The sequence below is a fragment of the Zonotrichia leucophrys genome, chromosome 15 (genome assembly GCF_028769735.1).
Source record: "Zonotrichia leucophrys gambelii isolate GWCS_2022_RI chromosome 15, RI_Zleu_2.0, whole genome shotgun sequence".
Taxonomy (NCBI): Eukaryota; Metazoa; Chordata; class Aves; order Passeriformes; family Passerellidae; genus Zonotrichia; species Zonotrichia leucophrys.
The window spans coordinates 10,237,434-10,261,938 of NC_088185.1; the positions used below are offsets into that span (position 1 = coordinate 10,237,434).

Here is a 24,505-nt window from a genome sequence, read left to right on the forward strand (position 1 = left end):
TGGCTGATTTGATTCCAACCCAGAGCAGCTGGGGCACCTGCTGGGCAATGGCAGCACCTTCCCTTCAGTCCTGGGGCTGCCCTGACAGTCTGCCCTCACCAGGTGCTGAATGCACAGCACTCCCACCACTGCAGCCCATCCAGAGTATCCTGACAGTGTCCTCAGCCCTAGTCAGGGACCAGACTGCTGGGGAGTACTTGATTCCTCCTCTGGGCTAGTTTATGTACACACATTTTCACTGAGCTTAAATATTCAATTATAGGAGAAGCAATGGATCTGAAAGTTTAAAATCTGTAAAATTTATAGCCAGGTTTTCAAGAAACATGTTAGCACATCATCAGTGGCAACAGAACTGGGTAATTATTTTGTACAAAGGAGTTTCACTGTGCAGCAAACATGGACGAAATCAGAGCATTCCTGGTACACCTGAAAAGCCACAGTTCATGTTGAGCTGTCAGTCAGAGCTCCCACTGCTGTGCTGGCTCTAGGGGAAGGAGGGGCTCTAAGGGATGAGCTCAGTTCTGTTTGGTGAGTCTGGTGCAAAGCCCAGGAGGGACCTGGTGGGCCCACACCTGCCCCAGCCCCTCAGCACTGTCCCCAAAGCAGCCCCAGTGACAGTGGCCATGCAGCAGCTCTGCCACCCCTGCTGTCCCCTTGCTGTGCACACAGAGCTGCTCAGCACAGGCCTCCATCCTTCTTCTGGCCTCTGCTCTCAGCTGCATTTGTTCTTCTTATTTATTTCTCCCCAGAGGGGACATCTGCAGGCTGCAGGCAGCAGAGAAACGCAGCTCAGGGGCGGCACAGAGTCCCAGGCAGGCACAGAGCTGCTGTGCCAGACCACCTGAGCAATCTGTCCCTCAGAACTGTGTGATTGATCTTCCTCACTCCCTGCAAAGCCTCATGGCAGCGGGCACAGCTGAGCCTGCTGTGGGCTGGGGACACAGACCTGTCCCTGCTCCCTCATCCCTGCTCCATCTCATCACTGCACGTTCCATTCCCATTTCAGCCGCCCCGCCCCAGCTCCCCTTGGGCATCAGCTGCCACTAACGGCCCTGTCCTGTCCCTCTGCTGCAGGATGACATGCACAGGGTCATTGACCAGCAGCTGATGGACAAACACCCGAAGGAATGGAGCCAGCTTGCTTATTCCTTCTCCAGTGGCGCCAGGCGGGGCGCCAGGCCCTCCCCCAGGCCGGAGCAGCAGGGGGACGAGCCCGGCGGGGCCGAAGGAAACCGGCTCTTCTCCTTCTTCAAGAAAAATTAATTTGGAAAAGAGAAAACTCTCCAACAATTCCTGCTTCAAGATGGGGAGTGGGGCAGCTGCCCAGCTTGCTGATGGACCCAAGTCTGATCCACTGAGTAAAAAAGAAGGGGGCAAAGGAGTTAACCCTTGAGACTCTGCACTATTTACACCACACCTGGTCTGAACCAAATGTTTACATGAATTGGAGATTTGCAAATTGACAATGTGATTCTAGTAGAAAGAAACTTTTCTTATTCTATACGTGAAGTGATGAACTTCAGGGTATATTTTAGGCGCTTTGACACAGTCCAGTTTCTGCTGTGAAGAATTCTCTGATTGTCTTAAAAGCATTCTTATGCTGGAGAAGGAAATAAGCAGCCCCAAGACAGAGCGGTGCAGGGGATTGAGAACTTCTGTCACAGCGAGCAGAAGGGGAAGAAGAGAGCTGAATGCAAGAGGACAGAAGGGAGCCATTTGTGTCACCCTGGCAGCTGTGACATCCTTCATCCATCCCACTGAGACTGGAGTCACTCTGGCCCCAGCAATACCGTGTTTTGACAGATGTAGCTTGCTCCGTGCTGGAAGCTGAGCCCTCAGTGCAGCTCCTGCCTGGGCACCATCTCCCCTGGAGCTCTGCGTGGCCGTTCACCCTCACAGCTCAGGGCAGGGGACAGATGGGTGCTGTCCCTGTCCTCTCCAGCTCCCTCCTGTTACAGAGGTAAGAGTTGCAGGCTGTAGCTACACAGATTTCTCCCCAGGAGACTGACCATCTACAACAGATTACAGACTGCATAAAAGTTGTGCATGTTCAGTCCTGGGGCACCTGCTGTTCCTCCAATGGCCAAAAGTAGTTTGGGAGCTTCAGCAAGTCACACACCTTTCCCCAAAGCCATACACATCTCCCAAGCAGAGTAAGAAAACTGGCATTTTAACTGGATAGGCCCCCAAAAGCCTAACTAATAATTCACTGGAAGCCTACTCCAATGATGTCAGTCAGACATCATTGACACTGACACTGGGTTGGCAGACTCCATCCTCAGAAAGCACACTGGCATCTGCCTTCACTGAAGCCAGAGGCTGTCAGGGTGTCTACAAAGCTCTGGAGAGCCTGCAGGTTACTCTGCCCTATGCAGTAATGGTGGCTATGGCCTGACAGAAAGGAGTTTTGTCCCTGCCTGGGGGTCAGTTGCTACTCAGCCCTTTAGTGAGCAGGTAGCCAAAGGTCCTTTGGATCAATGACCAGAGCCTGCTTTGCACGACTTGATCAACAAGAGGGAACGTGGCTTTTTTGGTGTATTCCAGCACACAGCAGTGCTGGAAATCCTGCAATACTCAAGTAGGGACCTGCCCTCTGCACTGGATGGGCACTTCACAGCTCTGCTATCAGTCTGCCATCATAAGCCAGTGAGGAGCACCAGGCTCAGTTCAGAGATGTCCTGCTGCTGTCATGCAATTTTCACACATTCTCCCAGCTCATAATACCCATGGGCAGGCCCCAGTTTGTTTCCTGCTGCTTTCAAAAGGCCACCACCTACACTGTCCCACAGCAGACAGAGCTGGCTGCACCCTCAGCCCTGCCCTGCTCAGCAACTTCGGTGCTAACACACCATCCCACAGGGAGCTGCTATCTCTGCTCACAGGATCAAGCTTTCTGCTAGAACAGGTACCAGTCACCTTGTAAGCAGCAGGTAAGAGGCTGGTGGCTTGGGTTTTAGTGTTATTCAGCCTCCCTGTGGGATAGAACATCCATAATACCTCAGTGCAAATAATCCTTTCTGCCTATGAAGATTTGAGCGCTCCTGTATTTCCTTGTTACATGAAACCACCACACTGGTATGAGACCATGTTGCACTAAGGCAGCTCTGGGCTGCAGGGAGCAGAGTGCTCCGAGATTGGCCATGATAGTGAAGAGCTGAGTGGTGACACCCATCTACATGAAAGCAATGAACCCTGGACTGCAGAGCTGCTTCAGGAAATGCTTGGGCAAAGCCCCACCAATACAGCTTGATGCTTTTGGGGAAAGGCATCGGGAGCCTCACAGGCAGGGAAGGAAACTGAAACTTGGCCTCCCCTTTCTAGGCAGTGCTCAGCTGTTGAGTATCTGCTTGTAGCCACTTGTGCAAGCGAGGGGAAGGGCTGCAGTGCAGTGCCACGTGTCCTCATCCTGCCATCCTGCCTCTACTGTGACTCTGGACAGGGCAGGGACACGAGGCACCTGCTCAGCATCTCCTGCTGCCAGGACTCAGTCACACCCTCATGCATTACCCCAGCCTTGGATCCCTGCAGAATGAGGCGTGGATGCCAGTGACACCCGAGACACAGTGACACCTGTGACACCCATGACACAGTGACACAGTGAACACTGAGAACGATGCTCTATCAAGGTGAGCCACGTGAACACCTCGGTCCTCAGGGACCTTTCTTCTGCTGGCAGTTGTCATTTCCCAGACCCCACCAGCTCTGCTCAAGCCACGTGCCCACCATGTGTGGGACTCTACCCCAGTGAGGATGAATGGATGGATGGATTGATGGATGGATGGATGCAATCCTGAGGCAAGGGCCTTAATTTCCCCATGAAGATGCAGTAATGAGATGAAGAAAGGTGCCTTCTGCTATGCTGAGGAAAGTGACTCAATCGGTTGCAGGGGTAGGCACAGCTCATCTCTTCATTTAATGAGAATCCTTAATCCCATTGCAATTTTATTTATTTAACAAGAGTGGCAGAAGAGATTGCAAGAGGAAAGTCTGCATGTTCTAAGGTGCCAGTTGGGTATGGTTTCTTCAAACAAGCCCCTTCACCCTAAAGACTTAGTTGCACTACTAAACCCAGAGATACAAGAGAACTGGGTGCAATGAACTGGACAACACACCAAAGGAGACCTCCTTGTGCTGAGCTGCTACTCCACAGGAACAGAAACTGCCTTAACACAGCAGCTAGGTTTTGTCTTCTGTCTTGAAAAACCTCACCCGTATTTGTCACGTTGTGTTTGAACAAGGTCCCGACTGCTTCACTCTGTGCTGTCATTAACTCCCTGCCCTCCATCCTGTCACAGCCTGGAATCAGCCTTGCAGTGCTGGTTGGAAGACACTTCACGTGTGGCACTTGACTCTTCCAGGACACATCAGCTCCAGGAGAGGAGATGGAGGAAGCACATTAATCCAGCAGGTACTCAGGATCCCAAAGGAGATTTAATGAGTGGGATCAGCAGCTCTAAACACAACCCTCAGCCTTGCTTTTGAGATAATGGTAAATAAAACAGTAGTGCTGCACAGTCACTGTTCAAATACTGCACAGAGAAGAGATGCCTGCTGAGATTAAGGTTAAAAGGACTTTCCCACAGGTAACAGGTGACTCTTTGGGCAAATGTTTGTTATGCCAGCCTGAGGGAAAAGGGATCAGTCTCCCCTTCCTAAACTCTGCAAGGGAAGCAACTGTAAACAAGGAACAAATGGAAATGAAAGGCAAGTCACTAGCACTTTATCTTCATAGAAACAGATCAGCAACTTGCCATGGAGATGAACAGTAAATCAAAAAGTTACTGACAACAGAGTCATTTTGCAGAGAGAGCAGGAAGTGAGGCTGCAGGCAGGGCCACATGCACTTGTCCTACTTAGAATGGTAGATTCCAGATCTGCCTCTCCATCAGGCAAACTCTCTACTCCCCACTCGGCTATAAAAAGCAAGATTGTTTGAACCAAAAAGCCAAGAAAGGAAGTGTCTGGGTGCTGCAGCAATGATTCCCTTGGATTGAGAGGGAAAAAGCACACAGCAGGGACAAGCAGAAAGAATGTACCTATAGATATGTACATATACCACAGTGCTGTAATTTTTGTATGTAGCAGTCATGTAAATAAATGTATGGTTTTTATAAGATACATATTATAAAAATCTATAAAGGCATATTTTTAGTAAAAACAATGCTCTACTTCTTTTGTAAATAGTTCTCTTCAGAATAAAACATCATTTATACGATACTGTCTCAGCTCTCACCACTTTACTGTGCCCAGCAGCAAAACAAGCTCATTTTTTGAACTGCCATTTAACAGCCAGCAGCATCTTTGGTGCTGCATCAGCCCATGAAATTCAGCCAGGTAAAGCCCCTGTGTGCTTAGGGGAGAAGGAGCCAGGGCAGAAACACCTGAAACATTTGCATCTCTTGATGCACAGGAACACCTAAAGGTGGGTAAATCATCTCACCTTCCAGCCACTGGTGTCCTTTACTGCCCTGGGATGGAGGCAGACTCAGACTGGAAGGGGTTCAGGCAGCAGCCACAGCCAGTGACAAACAGCTGGCAGCAGCTGCAGCTCAGGCCATCCACAGCTCCCCAGGATCCCCTCCAGCTGCTCCTCCCAAAGGGCACAGACACAGCCAGGGCACCTTCCCGAGCAGCTTTCCATCTCTGCCAGCCTGGGCAGGGCAAGGGGGTGCTGAGGGCACAGCTGCAGTTCCTGCACAGATTCATTAAACTCACAGCAATTTCCTGGGAAAGTGAGGAGAGACTCAAGGTGATTTTTACTTACCTCAGGACAAGGAGCTTTCAAAGCTCACTCAATACTTTTTGTTGAGCAGAATGACAAAAGATTTCAGCACAATCACAGGCATCTCATTTCACACAGAAATAAGTTCCACCTTCCTCTTTCATTCAAACTAAAACAGCAACTAAACATTTGAAAGCATTAATTATGGTTTTTTTTAATATCCCCTCTCAGGAAATAACCCTTTACACTCAGCAGCAGAGCTCACCCCTGGCTTGCCACCCTCCACCTCCAGGTGCTGGACAGCAGAGGAAACAGAGCCTCAAAAAAAGATTTGGCAGCTTGTAACCTTTATTTTTAGTTTTTTAAAATTATTTAAAAAGCATAATTAGAAACTTTCATTACAGAAATAATCCTAGCAAACCAGTTAGACATTCCATTGCTCAACATTTAGGAAACTTCACATCAGCACCACTAGAGACACGGTCCCCACCCCTTCCAATTGAACAGTGATGGCAAGAGCAGAGGTAACTGCTCCTCTACAGCCAGCTCTGGGGAAAAAAAAAAAGAAATTCCCACTTTAAGCCAGGAAGCTGGACTTGGATTGACAGAATTCCAACCACAGCCACAAAAACCTGGACTCAAAGAGGACCAATTTTTCCATATAAGAGAACACTCCAGGCTTGGGTGCACCATTTCCTCATTTTATTGCATCATTTCCAGTAAATTCAGACACGTTCTTTACTTCTGCCTATATGAAGTTACTCCCTCCTAGATCTGCACACAGCTACCAACAAGATTCCCACAGTAACACAGCTGGGCCCCTCAGTCTGCAGGGGAACCCCCAGCACACAGCACATTGCACACTGGAGAGCAGGCAGGAGGGACTGGTGTGACCAAAGCCACCCCTTTGCACAGCCCCTCAGCGCTGATCAGAGCTCAGCCCAGCAGCACCAGCCCAGCTCCCTCCCGTTCTGGGTTACCAATGCAGGATATGTGAAGAGAAGAGGTGGGTGAAGGCAGCTGGATCCACATCCCAGCACCTGAACCCATTAAAAACCCCACGTGTTGCACATTCATCGTTTGCACTTCGGAAAAAGTCTTTAAAGTGATTGATTGTGATGTGATTGTATGATCAGGGCTCTCACCACAACCTGAAAAATCTAAAAAAATGCAGGCAAAATAAGTGACTAAAATTTAGCCTCTGCTGGAGAAAGGGTGAGGAAGGGAGAGAAGTGGGCTGACTCCAAGCTCATGGACATGGGTGAATCACATCCTACCAAACTAAGGCCAGCAATTCCACAGGGCCACTTACTGGCACATGGAGTATGTCCAACCTTCAAGGCCTTAAAGGAAGTCATACCCTCCATGCCTTTTAAGGTAAAATTACTTTTTAATATTATTTAGGCAATAATTCAGGTGCTGAGCATGTCCTTCCAGCCCAGACATTTGATATTTTAGTTACACACACACATACACTCTCCACCTTTAACTACATCTATTCAGGCTGAGGAAGTGAGCCCTTGTTTTCCCAGAAAGGCTGACCAGGGCCAGGAAAGTGTTGCTGAGCACAGCAAGCCCAGTTTGTTTCCAAGTGTGATCCTCCACCAGCACATAACCCAAGCAAGCAAGCTTTCCATGTCTTTGCATTAAACAGCAGTCCTCCTTCCTAACTGAAGAATCCTGGGAATGATCCTGCAGCTTTCATATTCAGACATCAATAAGAAGAGCTCGATTTTTTTCATGCCTTTTCTCTCTCAAAAACAAAAGCTTTGCCACCAAAATTCACATTCAAGTTCAGATTGCCTATTTGTGGACAGGGCAACAAGGAGAAGTTTGGGGTTTTTGGCAGAATCACATGATTTTTGTTCTTCTCAAAAGAAATGGACCCTCACTTAGGACACTGGCAGAACCAGAAGCAGAGGTCAAAGTTGTTAAACTTTGCTTTAAAAAAAAAAAAAAAACAAAAAGGTTTTATCCAAACAAATCCCACTTCTGCAGGTCAGTTTGTTTTCCAGTATCTTGATACAAACTACAGGAGAGCACAGGTACAGCTGGGCTGCAGCACAAGGAGGTGAAACCCAAGGATCCAGCCACAGATCTGGATGATGGCAAGCTGAAATTCCAGGCCCCAGCAGCAGCTCCAGCTGCCAGCCCAGGGGCTGGTGAAATGAAACCCCAGGCTCCAGCAGCAACACCTGCAATCCTGGTACCTAGAAAAACACAGCCCGAGCCCCAGGAACAGCCAGGGACTCCAGGAGAAGCCAGGGGCCCCAGGGGCAGCAGATGCCAGCCCGGAGCCCAACAGAAATGCAGCTGGAGGCCCCAGGAAGCAGTGCCAGCCCGGGGCCAACTCAAATTAAGAACTTTTAAACTTTTTCTTTAAAAAGATGAACTCTGCAGTCCATGATTGGTTGACATTAAGAAGGCAGAAGCCAAAGCGACAACAGAGAGGCGAGGCTGGTTAAAGCAATATACATTATATACAAACTCTTGGGTTAATCAGTCCACTTGGTAGGCAACGTCCTTCTTGTCTACAAGGCGCACTGGAATGAGCAGGGGAGGAGAGGGGGGCAAGATTCCATCCGATACCTTCTTGGCACTGCAGTGGGAAGGTGCCAGCGCCTCTTGATAGAAAACATGGAGAAAAAATAATCTTTAAATAACGGCACAAAACTGAGAAAGTCCTCCCAAAGCCTGCCCCAGTGGAATTGCCCGAGTCTAGCTGGAGGGGCTGATCTGTCTGAGAGCAGAGTCTCTGCAGCAGGGAAGGGGCATTAGCAGCACCGCTTCTTCCTTTTACTGTTCTTCGTTAGCTTCACCACATCGTTCTGTTGCTGCTGTTGCTGCTTTGCTAAGTTCTCTTTCTTTGCTCGCAGGACAAGCTCTGTAATGCAATTAAACATCTGCAAGAGAAACAAGCACACTCAGACCACCCCAGGACTCGGGCTGGCTGCTCCTTGGAAGCCATTCCCCTTTTCTGTATGTTTCAATAACACTTCAGAGACCTTCCCCAACCCACTGTGGCCCAAGTGGAAATCCAACACCTTTTCCCAACCCACTCCCAAGCTAAACAGCACCTCTATCCCTTTTTCCAAACCAGTAAATAAAACCAGGGCAGTTTGGCAACTGAGCCCAGCAGTGAAGTCTGGGCAGTCTGACCTCCTACAAGCATTCTCAAGTCTTTCCAACCTAATAGATGAGCACTGCAAAGCTACTGAAAATGCAGTGTGAGCCTCCTTCATTTTGCTTCCCCAACTCTTCCAAAAACAGCTGAATGTCTCTTTTTGACATTTTACCCACTACTTGCAACTCGTACAACCTTTTCTTTCTCAATGGGAAGAATGGAATTTTTATTTCTTCCCACACCATTATCCCTAAATCATTCTATCTCTACTCTTCTGAATATTATATTACCTCTTCCACATTAATATTTTCTTTGGCGCTGGTCTCAAACAATTGGATCTCCATCTGCCCAGCAAATTTATAGGCATCTTCTGTTTCTACCACTTTTCGGTCTGGGTCATCATTCTTATTACCCACTAAAAAAGGAAAGAGAATAAAAGTCAGTTTGGTATTTCAGCAGGCCAGCTCACTAAATAAGATGCTGTAACTCCCTGATTACCTACCAAGTATCCTGCAGACATCATCACAGTTTTGATTAATTTCATGCAACCACCGTTTTACATTCACAAAAGATTCTGCGCTCGTTACGTCGTAGACAACGATGACCCCGTGTGTTCCTCTGTAATACCTGTGGGGTACAAAGGACACCAAATGTTAACCCAGGGCATCACCTTCTCTTCCACTGAGCTTCTACAGGCTTCACAACAAATCCTCAAGTTATGGTAATCAAGTGCCCTCATTTTCTTTCCATTGAAACTCATGCAGCTCTTTTATAACAGCTTGATCCCAGCGTATTTGTCCAAAGCTACAGAGCTCCCTGCTCATTCACTCTACACTAATACATTTCCAAGTCCAAAGTCTTCTAAAATCTTCCTTGTTCAGGTTGTCAAGCCCTTCAAAGATGACTGCTGTCTTCCAGCTACAGGAGCAAAGGCAATGGTACCCCAGCACATGCTCAGAACTGGCTGTGATGTGATCCTTGGGGCTGTACAAGCCACATCAAGTTTTTGCAGTAATTCTCTTATCTGTGAACGATCACTTACAGACTAAAATTTCAGCAGATCTCCAAATATACTCAACCTTCAGTCACAGTTCTCTTGAGCTCTCAAAAATTTCTGTCTTGTTGAGCGACTGTGTTCTGATCACACCTTCCTACTCAACAGATCCACTCCATATGTGCATTCAATACACTCTGCTACCTTTAGCCATTAAAAATAAGCTTTATTTCAGTTTATTCCCATTAGTCTTGGGCAACTGGCACCTTTAGAAGATGATGCACAAGTCTGATATGCATGAAAAATATCTGAATTCAGGTTCCAACATTATCACCTGCACGAAGCTACCAAAGACAGACAGTATGTGCACCATGAAAATGCTAAATAGAAAACCAGCAAGCTCTACCTTCTCAGTTTTCAGCAACAATCACAAGGCCTACAAGTACATTCCCTAGGGCAAATTAGGCAGCTGTAACCCAAAAAATAAAAAGCAATTGAAACAGGAAACAGTTAACAGTGAGGTCTTCATCAGGATCCATTTTTTTGTATTATGTGTAGCTTTATTCTTCTTCTTTCATCCTCTTCTTTTTCTTCTGATCAATATTAAATTTTTTAATAAAACAAATTCAAGAAAACAGCATACAAAATTGAGGATTTTCCCTTAAACTGTGACAGCATTCCTAGACCTTGCTGTCTTATCACAAGCACTTCTTGCAGTACATCCAGTGCACTCCAGAGATGTCCACTGAGACCATTCTGCTCCTCTTTGATTTTTCCAACTCAGCAAACACACCTTTGAACTTCAAAGCTTTGAACCTAACCCGAACTCACCTTTGAGAAGATCTCAAAGCTTCAGCTCACTCTGCTACTGAAGTGCTTCAGCAAGTCACTGTCTCTGCCACCTCCAGCCTCATCATCCTTCTCCAGGAGAAGCCACCTGCCCTTATGCACCATCAGACACTTGCAGAGAGGCACAGAGCACCCCAGGGTCACCCCTTCCTCTCCTGATCCCTGCAGTGACAGCCCCTGGGCACCAGTGCAGCAGCACAACTGTGCTCCTACTGCCTGGCTGGGCACTTGCACAAGACACCCAAATGCTTCTCCCATGCCACGTTTTACCAGTGATTTATGCTGTGCATTTGCTCCCCTTGGCAAGAACTAACTCAGGTAAGAATTACTTATTCCCAGCCCATAAGAAATTCTGCACTTTCAAATGTTCTACTCCATTCACAGTCAGTTCTTTCAACAACTTCAAAACTTGCTACAGCACTGCATTTGTGCTTTACTTGATTACAACACAACTTTATTCATAACTTGAATCCTTTAGAGGGAAAAGCATTCCATGGCCTGAATCCACATGTTGCAAAAATAACCCATCCTCTCCTGATACTGGCATACCCTGCACACCGGTTTTGATGAATCCTGTTTTGTGTGACATCAATCCTACCAACACACTGCATTTCTCCACAGCAGAACAATAAACCAATTATCTTCAAGCTCTCCCATATCATCACCTAATAATCTTTTAATTCAGCAGCCCCCAGGCTGACCTACCATCTCCTGCCCAGCACTGAGCACTGCACTTGCCAAGGCAGCCCTGGGAGAAGCGCGGTGCCTCGGCTGCACCTACGCAGAGCTGCCTCTCTCTGCTGTGCACACAAACCCAGCCTGGCATCCCTGTCAGCCCCAGCAGGGCCCAGCACAGCATCCTGCTGCTCCCACCTTGCCCACGCACCTACATTTTCTCCTGAGCAAAGCACATGATGTCAGGGAGTGGAGAAGGGGCAGCCTGAATGCACCAATCCCACTCCTGACACCTCGGCAGCCCGGCTGCGTGCTGCTCCTGGGATGGGGCTGTGGGCTGGGCCCTGCAGCAGAGACCACCACAGCAATGGGGTTTGGAGCTCCTGCCACTGATCCTGCCAACCATCTCATCAGAAATAGCTTCCTTTGTGCAAGACAGCAACCCCTGACTCCTGCTGAGTGCCTACCAGCACACACTGCTGCTATTTTTGGAACGGAAAATTGTCTGGCACATCGTTCTAGAAAGGTTGCCAACCCCTCATCTACACTAAAATGTCATTTTCTCTATTGGCTGTTATTACCAAGAGAGATAAGCCTGAGAGATAACACCATGACTACCTGTTATTCTCAAACTCTTAAGTCCCACAGCACACATTTCTTCTCAAAAAGCTGCTGATGCTGTTTTCCATCAGCTGTTGGATGCTCTGCATCCCAGATAACATTTAAGGCTTAACAAGTACAGAGAAGCTTCTCCAACCCCAAATGCAGGACAGTACTAGCAAACAAAATCTAATTTATCCTATCCCATACTTCAACTTCCAGAATGATGCAGTGCAGAATTGCTTTTATAACAGGTTGTGGGCTTTGGCGAGTAGAGAACAGATGGGGCTTTTGGCATTCAGGGAGGAGTAGGTGTAAATTTTGTGCTTTTGGCAACCAAGAGGTAGTTGAGACTTTGACACAAGGGAAAGAATGTCTTATCTCCTTCCCATCCACATTTTTGGGGAAATGGAGACCACAGAAATGAAAGCAGAAGAGACCTGAAGTCCTCAATCTGAGCCTCTCAGTCACAGGCTGATGCTGGCTGTGCTCTGCCATGTACTCTGCAAACCCCCAAAGCCAGAATCTGCTGCTGGAAATACCTTCATGAAATACAGAAAATATGTTCTAGACCAGTTATTCATGTTAAGAGAATCCATGAAAGTATCCTGCTGAGCTGAAACACAACCAAACCTCACCTGTGCAACCTTTGGATGCTTGGTGGTAGCCAACAATCTCCCATACAGCTGGAAGTCCCTAGACCTAGAGGCTTTACATTTACCTAAGGTGTGGAAAAGGCTTAAGAAAGCCAACAGTTAATTGAAATAAACACCTTATTGCTTGTTCTACCACTAGAATTACCTGGGGATTACCCAAACTCAACATGTCCTTCAGGCACCTGCATCCCCTCCTCACATCCCTGAACACGGCCTTGGGAAACATGAGGGAACATTTGCCACTCACTGGGGCATTTGCTGCTGCAAGAAACCAGTGAGAAAGAGTGAGAAAGCTCTCAGATTCCCAATATTAACATCTGGAGTTATAACAAGCAGCTCCATGGAGCACAGCAGTAGCTAAGATTTAAAAGAGACACTATGTTGGTCCAGTAGGACCCATATGTTGTTTTTTTCAGGAAAACATTTAACTGCCAAATGTGAAAGACAAGGTACTGGTTTCCAATCCAGCTTCTTTGTTCATATTTCACTACTTTGTAGCACACATTTCCTTCCTTTTTTTCATTCATCTAGAATTCTAACCATTTCCAGAGACTTCTAATAATCTGGTTTCATACTCATCTTTCTCAAGTTCTTGGAAGCACATCTATTGTCAGTCTTTTAACTCCTAGCCTTTTAGTCATATCTGCTTTACAATACACAGCAATTCTGTCATCTCCAAGATCTTATCCCTCTCTCAAACATGCCATTCCACAGGAAACCATGGCAGAAGGTCCCTCTGCTATCACTATTCATCCTGAGCTGGCATCTGACAGCCATTATGTGAAGCTTGAATCCTAAACCCAGAGTCCTGAATCAGGACAAAGTAGTCCTGTCTACAAGAGGAAATCAAGTACAGGGACTGGCTGCTCATGCATTTTAAGTATTCCTGCTAATACAGCTGCATCCTGGCATGCTAAATCCCTGGTGAATTTAAATCAAATTTAATTTGGATGACATTCCATGGCAACCAAATTCACACAGATCAGCCTCTCTTCCCAGAAGGCACCAGCTATCCCAGTATTTCCACATTTAACAGACAATAAAACCAGCTGCCTTTATACTTCCTAGGATGAAATTTTCTTGAGCTTCTGTAGAATACTCCAGACAAACTTGATTTCTGTTCCTTAACAGTTTTATTCTGCTTTTCAGCTTTTGACTGTAGCTACAGTCACGTGAAATCAAACTATTACAACCTTTTAATGTTTCCCAATTTTCCACTATTAACTTCCTACCACCTCTACCATTTTGCAGTTCTAAGTCCACACAGCAGCACTACCAACCTATTACTGTAATTACCAGATGGGCTCTAATTTCAGGCTTGCTTGCCAGGCTTGGCTCAACATCAATCTGAACTCTGCCTTTCACTGTAAAGGGACTCCCTGACCTACTGTAATACTGAAGGAACACCTTTTATATTCTTAACTTCAGTCTAAACCTCAATCTAGTCAAAGTCTAGGCAGACTACTCCGTTCTGTTGACAGGGCACTCCCAATCCACCCATCATTTGATAGCCAAGCCCTTTTGTAAGAATAAGCAAGGTTACTTGATTTGTCAGTTGGTTTAGAATAAATAAATCAGTTACAGTACCACTTTCCCAATTAATTAAAAAAAAAACAAAACAAGCCAGCCAGAACAATTTCTAAAATTTAACTTTTGTTATGGCCTGGTTTTATAGGTGATATGATTAGGAACACTTGACAGGCACAGCCAACCAACATAGCAAGAGGAGCCCTCATCCCACTACAATGAGCATTCCCAAAGCTTTTTCCTCAACACTTCAAATGCACTTGGACACATGAACTTCTTTGCACAGAGCTGCAAAAAATGCAGATCTTCTTCCCTGGCCATGGAGTTACCATTCAGTAACAAAGAGAGCTCTAAGGCAGAAACCCCAAAAGGTTATATCCCCCAAAGTAAAATATGCCCCACTTGGGGTAAAAAGCAATGCAAAACGAAGTAGCAGCAGAATTCCAAGAGGTCATGGCACAAATGCCTCAAACCATTTCATGATCTATTTGAAATGTTAATGAAGAAGAGAATTTCCATAAAACACTGCACAAGGTCCGATCCGCAGCCATTCCCACTGCCAGAGGAATCCTTTGCTGGTATCCCTGCTCAGTGCTGGACACACCATGGCTTTCTAAGCTGCCTGGCATCACCCCAGGAGCCAACGCTCATTCCTGAGCCCAGGGAATCTGCAAACAGGAAGGCCATTTGCTGACTCAGCACAATCGGACTCGCCTGTCACAGCTGACAGGGCTGCAGCACTGCACGGCTCCCTCCCCTCACCACTTCCTTCCCAAAACTGCCTGCAGCCTCCAACAAGAAGTGATGTCACACACAGGAACCCTACGAGAGGCAGCCGAGTTTTTTTCAAGCTAAACACTTAAGAAACAATGGAAGTGACCCAGCAATATCCGTACAGGAGTGCAGAGGAAAGGGGCGGCGCACACATCACGGTCAGCTTTGCCATTTCTAGACATAACACAGATGTAACCAATCTCATTATTTTCAGGCCTCAGCAAATTAATCAATTCATCAGCTGAAAATTATCCTCCTCTCAAGTAAGAGCCAAAGGAGAAGTGAGTCATGAAAGACCAAGTGAAACACATGGATCTTCCAAGAATTATTTTGGTTAAAACCCAAGGAACAAAAGTTCCATTTCCAAGTGCACTTTTCCCTCTTCCCCCCATGAGCAGTCCACTTTTACTGCAATCAGTTTACAAACACATTTTATTCTTAGTTCCCACCACCGCAGCTCTAGGTGTGGTTTCTTCAGGAACAGGAAAAGCTCTGCACATGCTGTTCAAAAGGACAATGAGTTCGAATCTGAATTCCAACCAAGGAAAAGGTTAATATCATGTGGGCGTCTGCTTCAGCAGAACTCCACATAAAGATAGCTGCTGAAGCATTTGTCCTAAAGGAAAACCAGGAGAAATCCTACTCTTCAACCTTCAAGCTGTTCATTAGTTACATGACACTGGCAGAGAGTTTGCACTCTGTGCTTCTGCCATGCAGTCAATCAGAGGACAAACCTGGACAGGCACTGAGACAAGCTGTCTACTACATGCAGACTAATAACTCCAGTTCTACCAGCAGAGGAATAAGGGAATACCAGCAGAGGAATAAGACAAAGCCACCACAGAAATGCACAGAAGGGTGAGGAACTCTGAAATCCCAGTTCCAATATCACCAGCACAGTCAGTTCTGACAGAGCTGAGAGAAGTTTCACTGCACAGACCACACAGCTCTCATTAGTTAATCAAGTGCAGCACTTCAATAGCTAAACCCCAAGTCTGGCCCATGAGATGCAGAGCCAGAGCTGCCCAGCACAAAGGCTGGGGTTACTCACGTTGATGTAATGGTCCGGAAGCGTTCTTGGCCAGCTGTGTCCCAGATCTGGAGTTTCACCTTCTCTCCATTGATCTCAACTGTCCGGATTTTAAAATCCACCCCAATGGTGGTGATGTAGCTGCCTGGAGGGAAAGTGTGGGTAAGTGAGAACCTAAGGCTTGTTTATTTTGGATGTCCCAAAGCACATTTCTTGAACACTACTTGGCAGCAGCCCTCAGACTGGACAGGAGAACAAGGTTCCCCATATCTGCTTACTGTTTAAAATGCCTTATATTATGCTGATCTACATATTTTTGTCTGTACCTAACAGCTTTTCTTCCTAGCCATAAAACCACTTCTCCCATGCCACCTTTAAAATTAACAGCTCACTGTTACAAAATAAAATTATTATGTTTCTATCCCATTGATCAAGAGTATGCACCCAAATAACTCAAGAAATACATAGTAACTATGAGAGCATTTCACTTGTGAAAATTTTGAGACAACACTTTGCTTTAAATACTTGTGGAAACACTTATTTTGAATACAATCCTTATTTTGAATACTCTGTTGTAGGAGCTTCCTCCCAATAAATTGGTTATATCACAAATGTAAGTGGTTTACCACAACACTCAATCAATCTAAATCCCAAATGGCTAACAGGAAGTCTGCAGAGTATAGCACAACCTAAACCACCCAAGCTGTTTCTGGAACCACCTCAGTATTTCAATGCTCAGGGACTTCCAGCTGCAAGTGAAGATCAGGCAGGATGGCCAGCACAGGCCTTATCAAGAGATGCAAAGTTAAAAGATGATGTATTCCCAGCACAGCTATCAGTGGGCAAACACAATTCCTTACAACCAGCAGCAAACCTAGAGCATTTCACTTACTGAAGAAAACAAACCACTCACCTGAGAAGGTATTATCTGCAAAACGTAACAGCAAACTGCTCTTGCCCACACCTACAACAAACAAACACAGCAAACTTTCAATACAGTCATGCTGGGGGTCAGGGACATAACAATGTTTTATCCATGCATTGCATAAAAATCAGCACATCATTTAGTACCATCCACTTTAACTATTCATCTCCACACTCTCCTTGGAGATTTGACCAAGCACAGGATGCTCCTGGTAGCAGTGCAGGGAGGGGGGACTTGTGCCCTCCCTCCTCCAGCCTCAGCAAACCTCCAACAGCAGCTTCTCAACTGTGGTCAGTTCAAGAGGTCAGAGAAGAATAATAACTAAAAGCAAGTTCACAATCAGTAGGCTTACATTTGCTAGGGAGAGAGCCAAAGCTGAGCATGTCCTGTGAATTCACAAGTGCTCAGAGCAGTGCTCTGAATTCAGCACTATTGAATTCCACTTGCACATCGTGTGTGACGTCAGTAACAGCACTGCCTCCCTCCCGTTCCAGTGGAATTTGGGCTGCTCTGACAATCCCACCGGGCTCGGTACTACAAAGCTCACATCAGCATGGCCACAGTGTAACAGGAGCCTAAACAGGAATTGGGAATCACTGTCCTGTACTGCCATCCACAACAGCCTTGCTCCACATCTCACAGGAAGGACTCACACCTTTCTGAAGCTGTCCCTGTTGCCAAAATGTTCATGAGACATTCCTCTAAATGCTTTGAGTAGCTCTTCATCCAGGTTTTCCATAACTGATTGTTTGCACCCTGATCACACCCTGCTGCAGGGAAGCATTTTTCACAGTGCTTCAGACAAGAGCTGTAAGAAACTCATTCCTGCACACCCACCCAAGGGAATCTGGCTATCTAAATGCCTCCACGTTGTTATCTCTGCATAACATCTCTGCTGTTAATGACCCTTCCTCCCCAAAATAAATCTGCTATGGCATGAATAGGAAATCCAGCTTCACCGAGGTAATTATCTATTAAATCTTTTCAGGTAGAAGTTATCCAAGGTAATTATTTTGATGATGTATAACTTGCAAGTTCTTCTTAATAGAAGACCTATGCAAAGGCTATGCAGAACTCCAGTAGTTCTCAGCTGCTGGCATGTGACAACAGCTACCAACAAAAAATAAAAACCAGGCTAAAAATCTGCATGATTACAGTAAGCCAGGTCTCATTTGCACAGAGTTCAAATCACCAGCCATCTGGAGAAGCCATGTTCATTCCTCACTACTACCAAGGTAAGGAGGAAAAGAGGAAAGGAACTAAAAAATACAAAGCTGCAGCATGCATATAATCAATACATCTGAGCTCAAAAAAGGTAGCAGAGCAGTTCCTGTACTTCAGAGGACTGGTTATTTAGCAAGAATTAAAGCTCTGCAAATACTGGTCAATTAAAAAAAAAAAAAAAAAGAAATTAAGAGAAAACAAGGATGTTTCAGCAGCAAGTGCTGAGCTTCTTGACCAGGCAGCCTTGGCCTTCAGCTCAGTGAAAGGCAAGGAGGAGCCAGAAGCCACAGAGCTGTCAGACACAGCAGCATGGCCGAGCTCCGGCGGCCCTGGGCGATGCTGCAGAGCTGCAAATGACACTGCTCTGTCACTCTGTCACACTGCCCTGCCACACTGCCCTGTCACACTGCCCTCTCACACCGCTCTGCCACACTGCCCTCTCACACTGCCCTGTCACACTGCCCTGCCACACTGCCCTGTCACACTGCCCTGCCACACCGCTCTGTCACACTGCTCTGCCACACCGCCCTGTCACGCTGCCCTGCCACGCTGCTCTGCCACACCGCTCTGCCACACCGCCCTGTCACACCGCTCTGTCACACTGCCCTGCCACACTGCTCTGTCACACCGCTCTGCCACACCGCCCTGTCACACCGCTCTGTCACACCGCCCTGCCACACTACCCTGTCACACTGCTCTGTCACACTGCCCTGCCACACTGCCCTGTCACACTGCCCTCCACTGCACAGGCTGCACTGCTCCCAGCAGGCTGGCAGCTCCCAGAGGGAAGAAAGCTCCCGAACTCAGGAAGTTCTGCATGCTCCCAGTGACAACGATCTCACTAAACAAACCCTGCCTCTGACCCACACTGTTCACACAGAGAAACCACACTCTGGGTGACCCCACACTTCCCACACAGAGCTGGTTGAAGATCTGAAGAGAAGGCTTGCAGGGCCCTCAGCTTCTTGAAGACAGCAAAACGAAACAAAACAAAACAAAAAAAAAAGGCCTATTGACTTTGCACAATTAAAATTAAAAGTATATTTCAGTGTCAGACAAGATTCTAAAACCCACATCTTACTGAACGGTAGAGTGAATTAAAGAAGCAGATGCAAAGCACAGATCATCTGTATTATTTTTAAATATCTGGCACAGCTGAAATCACCAGCAGCTTTTCAAGATGACCTGTTCTAAAAACACACAAACCTACTACCCCTCTGACAGATTTGCATACAGGGGAAAGCAGATGAGACAGATTATCCTATCCAGTAACAGTCCCCTTCCTATTGCAGGGAATAAATGTCAATAAACAAGGCAAGCAAACTGTTTCGTGCAAGCAGGGACAAAGCCATCCTGTTGGGGTTAGCAAAAACAAAACCAAAGAAAAATCAATAGTCAAACTACACAGTGAGATTCGATTACAGCAGAGAACCACAGGCAGCCTGACAATTCTCACAACACTCCTTTCACTGGATACACTACAAGGATTTCGCTCCAGAAGACTGAGCAGACAAAATTTATTTAATTGTTTAAAATGAGAGGTCTTCCTCAGAGTTTTCACCATCCTGTTTATCTTGCCTGAACAGTTTTGGAACTCATCAGCAACCAACAAAGCCACTGCTCTGCTCAGAATGCAGCATTTAGCTGTAATAATCCAAGGCTCCCAGAACTGCCTGGGGTTTAAGCTGCTCTGAAGCTGTTGTCCTGTCTCCCTCCTTAGATCCCCTCATGCAGACAGAGTTTAGTGTAGAAAAAACCATTTTTTTTGCATGAAGCTAAAGCTTCTGAAGGTGACAATTGCCAAGATCGTGCAACATTAGCCTTTCATCAAGAGCTGTGCCTCGCTGCATGCCGGGACCTGCCGCCCCAAGGACCACACCTCTGCTAAAAGAAGAGGGTGGATGCACCCTTCTCCAGTTTATGGAAATTCAGCTGTAAGCTGCTGGAGTGCTACCAACACCGAGCTGCAGGGACGGCAGCAATCCTCCCAGCCCCAACCCAGACCAAAGCACCAGACACTGGCACAGCTCACACGCTCAGCCCTCCAGAAGTTTCTGAGGTTGCTGAAGTATTTAAAGGTCCATTTTCAAAAAAAACCTCAAACTACGCCTTTATCTCCTCTTTTTAGATATTTGCATCCTATGCTACAACAAGAAGCACACAAAGCTACCAGCTCTTCCAGGATTCATTAAAAAAAATTAAGGAACTCTAGAACTGAGACTTCAGGCTGAAGCACAAAAGAAGTCTTAAGGAATAATAATTAAGATAATAATGACTGTTAAAACGTACTAGCTGCCACACTGGAAACAACAGTCCTTAGGGCAGCCAGCCCTTCCCATCGATCCCTAAACCGCCTGTCACAGGGGAAGGGAATTCCCTGCCCATCCCAGCAACAGATTAGTGGGCGCCGTCAAAACATGCGCTCGCCAAGGTTGATGCCGGCAGCACCGCCGGTGCTGTCCCGGCTTCTACGTGTCTAATCTGCCTTTTCCCAAACCCAGCCAAGCTATTTACCATAACATCCTGCGGTAGCCAGTTCCGCAGGTTTATCAGATAAAACCTCCCGAAGCCCAAGCGAACGCGCCCCGCCATTCACGCACAGCGCGGGGTCCCGGCTCAGCCCCGCGCCGCGGCACCGGCACCACAACGCCGCGGCTGCCCCGGGCGGAGGAGGCCGCCCGTCCCCGGCTCCCCCGCGCCGCCCGGCCCCGGCCCCGCCGCCGCACTCCGGCGCCTCACGGCCCGAGGGGCGGCCACCCCGCCAGCGGCCTACCCACGCCCCCGGGCCGTGCCGCCCGCGCTCACCGCTGTCGCCGATGATGAGCAGCTTGAAGAGGTGGTCGTAGTCCCGGGCCATGGCCGGGGCGCGGCCGCGGGCGGCGGAGCGGGCGGGGGGGGGCGGGGGGCGGCGGCGGCTCCGGCCGGAGCCACTTCCCGGACAAACAGCCGGAACTGACAGCGGGGCCGCCGCCGCGCATGCGCCGGGCCGCCGCCGCGGGCCGCCAGCTCCCCCGCCGCGCCTGCGCCGGCCCCGCCCCGCCCCGCGCGCGGCTGCGCGGGAAAACGGCCGCGCCCTCACGCGCCCGCGCCTGCGCGCGGGGGGCGGCGGTTGAGGCGGGAGCCGCGCGCCGGCGGCCATGGCGGGAGCGTGAGGGAACGGCCGCCCTCAGCCTCCCGCCGCCCCTCCGCGGGAGCCTTGTCCTCGCCCCCGTGCCCAGACACCGACAGGCCGCCGTCGGGTGCGTGCTTCCCCCCCCCAGTTCCCGTTGGTGCTCGTGTTAGGACGCGGCAGAAAGCGACACTGCCCCCAGGAAAGTGTCAGAAGCGTGAGGGAGCCGCAGCAGTCCCAGCTCCGCTCCAAATGGGCGATTTGTGTAGGTGCAGGAACAGTCACCAGCGCAGCCCAAGCAGCAGGTGAGGAGCCCCACAGCAGTGATAGGAAGTGCCCAGGTGTGTGTCACAGGCCTGGCAAGTCAGGCCAGTCTGAAATGAAATGCCTGAGGTTTTTAATCCACAGATGTGCCTGTGTAGGGCTCGGGAAGGGCCTTGACCTCACGCCCATCTGCAGCTGTGCTTGCACCGTCCCCAGCCACATCTGCAGTTCAAAAGCACTCCCAGCAGCCTGAGTGGTTTTGTTATCAGTTGCACAGACATTGACTAGACAAATTCTGCCAGACTATGGTCACTTTTTAGGTGATTGCCACTTCTAAGTGGAGACATGGCACAAGAAAAGTGCTGGGGTTTTCCTCTAATTTTTCTTAAACATTCTCACTGGTACTTGAACTCCTGAGATCAAGTTTGAGTTATTTAATGAAACCTGTTAGTAACATGCATTGTCATCTAGATGGGAAGAGGTATATTAGTACTAAATAAATTATTGTTACGGATTATAAATGAGTGTGTATTAGGAATAAATTGTTCCCTGTGAGGGTGGTGAGGCCCTGGCACAGGTTGCCCAGAGAAGCTGTGGCTGCCCCATCCCTGGATGTGTCCAAGGCCAGGCTGGGTGGGGACTGGAGCAACCTGGTCTAGTGGGTCATGTTCCACTTAATTATAAACCTTTCTTAACCTTGAAAAACATATTATGGTTTTCAAAGTCCACCTCGTCAAGGTCCTCACATCCTGCAATCCACCCATGTGACCTTCAGCTCACATTCACTCTGCAACTCGTGCATTTTAAACACCACATATATAGATATAGATATATAGATATATAGATATAGATATAGATATAGATATATATGTTGCACTGGGGCAATCCAGCACCAGGGTAACTGAGGACACTGTAGCTGCAGGGAAATCCCTTGAATCCAGCCCACAAACCACCAGCTCAAACCCAAAATGACAGTGACTCCTATTACTTCTATTTTTAAGCTCATGAAACCTCACCATGTGAAAAGCGTGAAGTGTCATGATGTTACCAAATAAAATGGACAGTAAGAACTGTGACTAATCATAAAAAAAATCAAAATATTTGAATATTTTATGCTTTTACATTTGTCTCTCTTCCATTGTAGTTTTTAGCACCTTGTAAATTTAAACTTCTCTCATAAATTATTTTTTTATCTCCTTGAAATACACACAGTTCAGCTGTCACTCAGAGACAGCTGTTTGACAGTTCAAAGATATTATTACCATCAGTTGTAGGGAAAAATGATCTTTTACTGACAACTGGTATTTTTAAGACATTTGAAATGAGAAAAAAATTAATTCTTTAGTCTCCAAGTTGGCACAATCAATTTATCAGATCTCATGTTGTGGCAAAAATTATGGGTATTTTATCTCTGATATATTAATACTGCAGTGTAGAAATAGTTTAGCAAAAGTAGCTATCAAAATCCAAATCGAGTGTTTCCCTGTGACTGAAAAATCAGCATATTCTGCACAAGTGCAAGTGAGTCCTGCCTTTTACTCCTCCCTTTTAGGTACTACTAAGCTCAGTACAGAAATTCAAGTGCTGTTTGGGAAAATGAATGAGGTTTTCCACTTGCTGCTACCTAAGCTGGAAATACAAATCATCAAAATAATAGAATATATTTTTGGCTGAAATGAACAAGTGAATAAAAAAGGCTTCATTTACCTGCAGTTTTCTTTCCCATGTTTATGTGGAGCAGCAATTGGAATCAGAATAAGCCAAGGTGCCCATGATCAAGAGCTCAAACAGCCATTCTTCACCAGAACTTGCCATTTTTTCATTCCTTCCTGGCTGCAGCGATGGACTGAGTGATTCCAGTACAATCACTGAGATTTCTGACACCTTCTTAGGAGGTTTTGAGTGGCATCAAATTTTCATGTTTCAGGGCAGAGGTTTCTGCATTGCATGGTTTAACTGCTGTTCCTGGGATCCCAGAGCACAGCTAATTCATCACAGGTGAAACTCATTCCAGTGCCCCAAGCTGCCAGATCTTTAAGAGCATTTAGCTGAGTTTTCACTCTTGATATTACCAACTCAGTGCAGAATATGTGGTTTTAAGATGTAAAGTTTAAGTATTTTGAAAGGCAAAAATCAGAATTAAAACCACCTTCAAAATGCAGCTAAAGTGATGAAATAGAACACAATTTCCATCAGACCAACTGGGAAGCACCGCAGTTTTGTAGAAACATGTCCAATGTATAAATACAAAATTAGAGATAATTAACTAAAGAGCCATTTTGTAGTTTGGCTTCATAGCTGATCACAAACTAAACATGTCCACAACACTGTGGTGTTGCAGCAAAGGAACACCCAGAGCTTGTGCTGGGGTGGACAACTGAGTTTGTTGTGTGGGGCTTGCAGAACAACTCCCCAGGAGACCTGGAGGCAAGGAGGAGTCAGAATGAAACCAAAATGAGGGGCAGCAGTGTAAGTTTAGAAAACATGGAAATCTCTAAGGAAATACATAGAAAATCTACATTTATTTCATCCAGGGGTGAGGACACTGAAGTGATGATGCAGTTGCTGCTGAAATGAACTGTTTTCAGTGTCTGTGGGAACAGGACAGGCAGCAATGGACTCAAGTAGCACAAAGGAAAACTTTTTCTTCAGACATGAGGTAAGTTCTGACAGTCTGGTAAGTTCATGTAATAAAATAGATGGCAGTGAGAGGTTATGGAATCTCCATGCTATAATGCTCTATAAACAATTGTGTGGCAGTCAGCTAGGAATGGTTCAGTGGGAGCTGAGCCTATCTTAGGTACAGGGTAAAATTGGTGATTTCCCCAGTTCCTTCCAATAACTCCTACAGCAAATCTGGTGTCAGGATGCTACACCACAGGCTGGGAACTGACACAGCACCAAGAACCTTTTGGCAGATTTTTGTAATTCTGACCAGAACAAACCACAGCACTCCCAAATACCTGCTCACTATTGTATCTTGCTGTTTGAGGCATGAATATGATAAAAATGTTCTTGTGTTTGCTGCTACT

At 47.0% G+C, this 24,505-nt stretch overlaps 2 protein-coding genes across 6 annotated transcripts in view; one reads left to right on the forward strand and one right to left on the reverse strand.

The window, feature by feature from the left end:
- The window catches only part of BICDL1 (BICD family like cargo adaptor 1), a 49,258-nt gene extending 44,062 nt beyond the window's left edge, over nucleotides 1-5,196 (forward strand). For 2 of the 4 annotated variants that reach the window (XM_064726855.1, XM_064726857.1), the window contains one exon: nucleotides 1,075-5,196. In XM_064726855.1, the coding sequence (XP_064582925.1) occupies nucleotides 1,075-1,263 (189 nt within the window). In that variant the 3' untranslated portion in view covers nucleotides 1,264-5,196. The remainder of the gene's footprint in view (nucleotides 1-1,074) is intronic. The other 2 variants (XR_010442144.1, XM_064726856.1) reach the window with 2 other exon arrangements.
- A 1,211-nt stretch (nucleotides 5,197-6,407) lies between these two features.
- Nucleotides 6,408-23,344, reverse strand: RAB35 (RAB35, member RAS oncogene family). 2 transcript variants are annotated; one of them, XM_064726969.1, is made up of 6 exons: nucleotides 23,181-23,344; nucleotides 16,865-16,915; nucleotides 15,973-16,096; nucleotides 9,349-9,473; nucleotides 9,137-9,261; nucleotides 6,408-8,625 (listed from the first exon to the last, which is right to left on the reverse strand). In XM_064726969.1, exons 1-6 carry the CDS (start codon nucleotides 23,197-23,199, stop codon nucleotides 8,497-8,499), a joined length of 573 nt encoding a protein of 190 aa, XP_064583039.1. In that variant the 5' UTR covers nucleotides 23,200-23,344; the 3' UTR covers nucleotides 6,408-8,496. The 2 variants fall into 2 exon arrangements, with proteins under 2 accessions (XP_064583039.1, XP_064583038.1); XM_064726968.1 differs by lacking the exon at nucleotides 23,181-23,344 and adding an exon at nucleotides 20,906-21,036.
- Nucleotides 23,345-24,505: the final 1,161 nt, after the last annotated feature.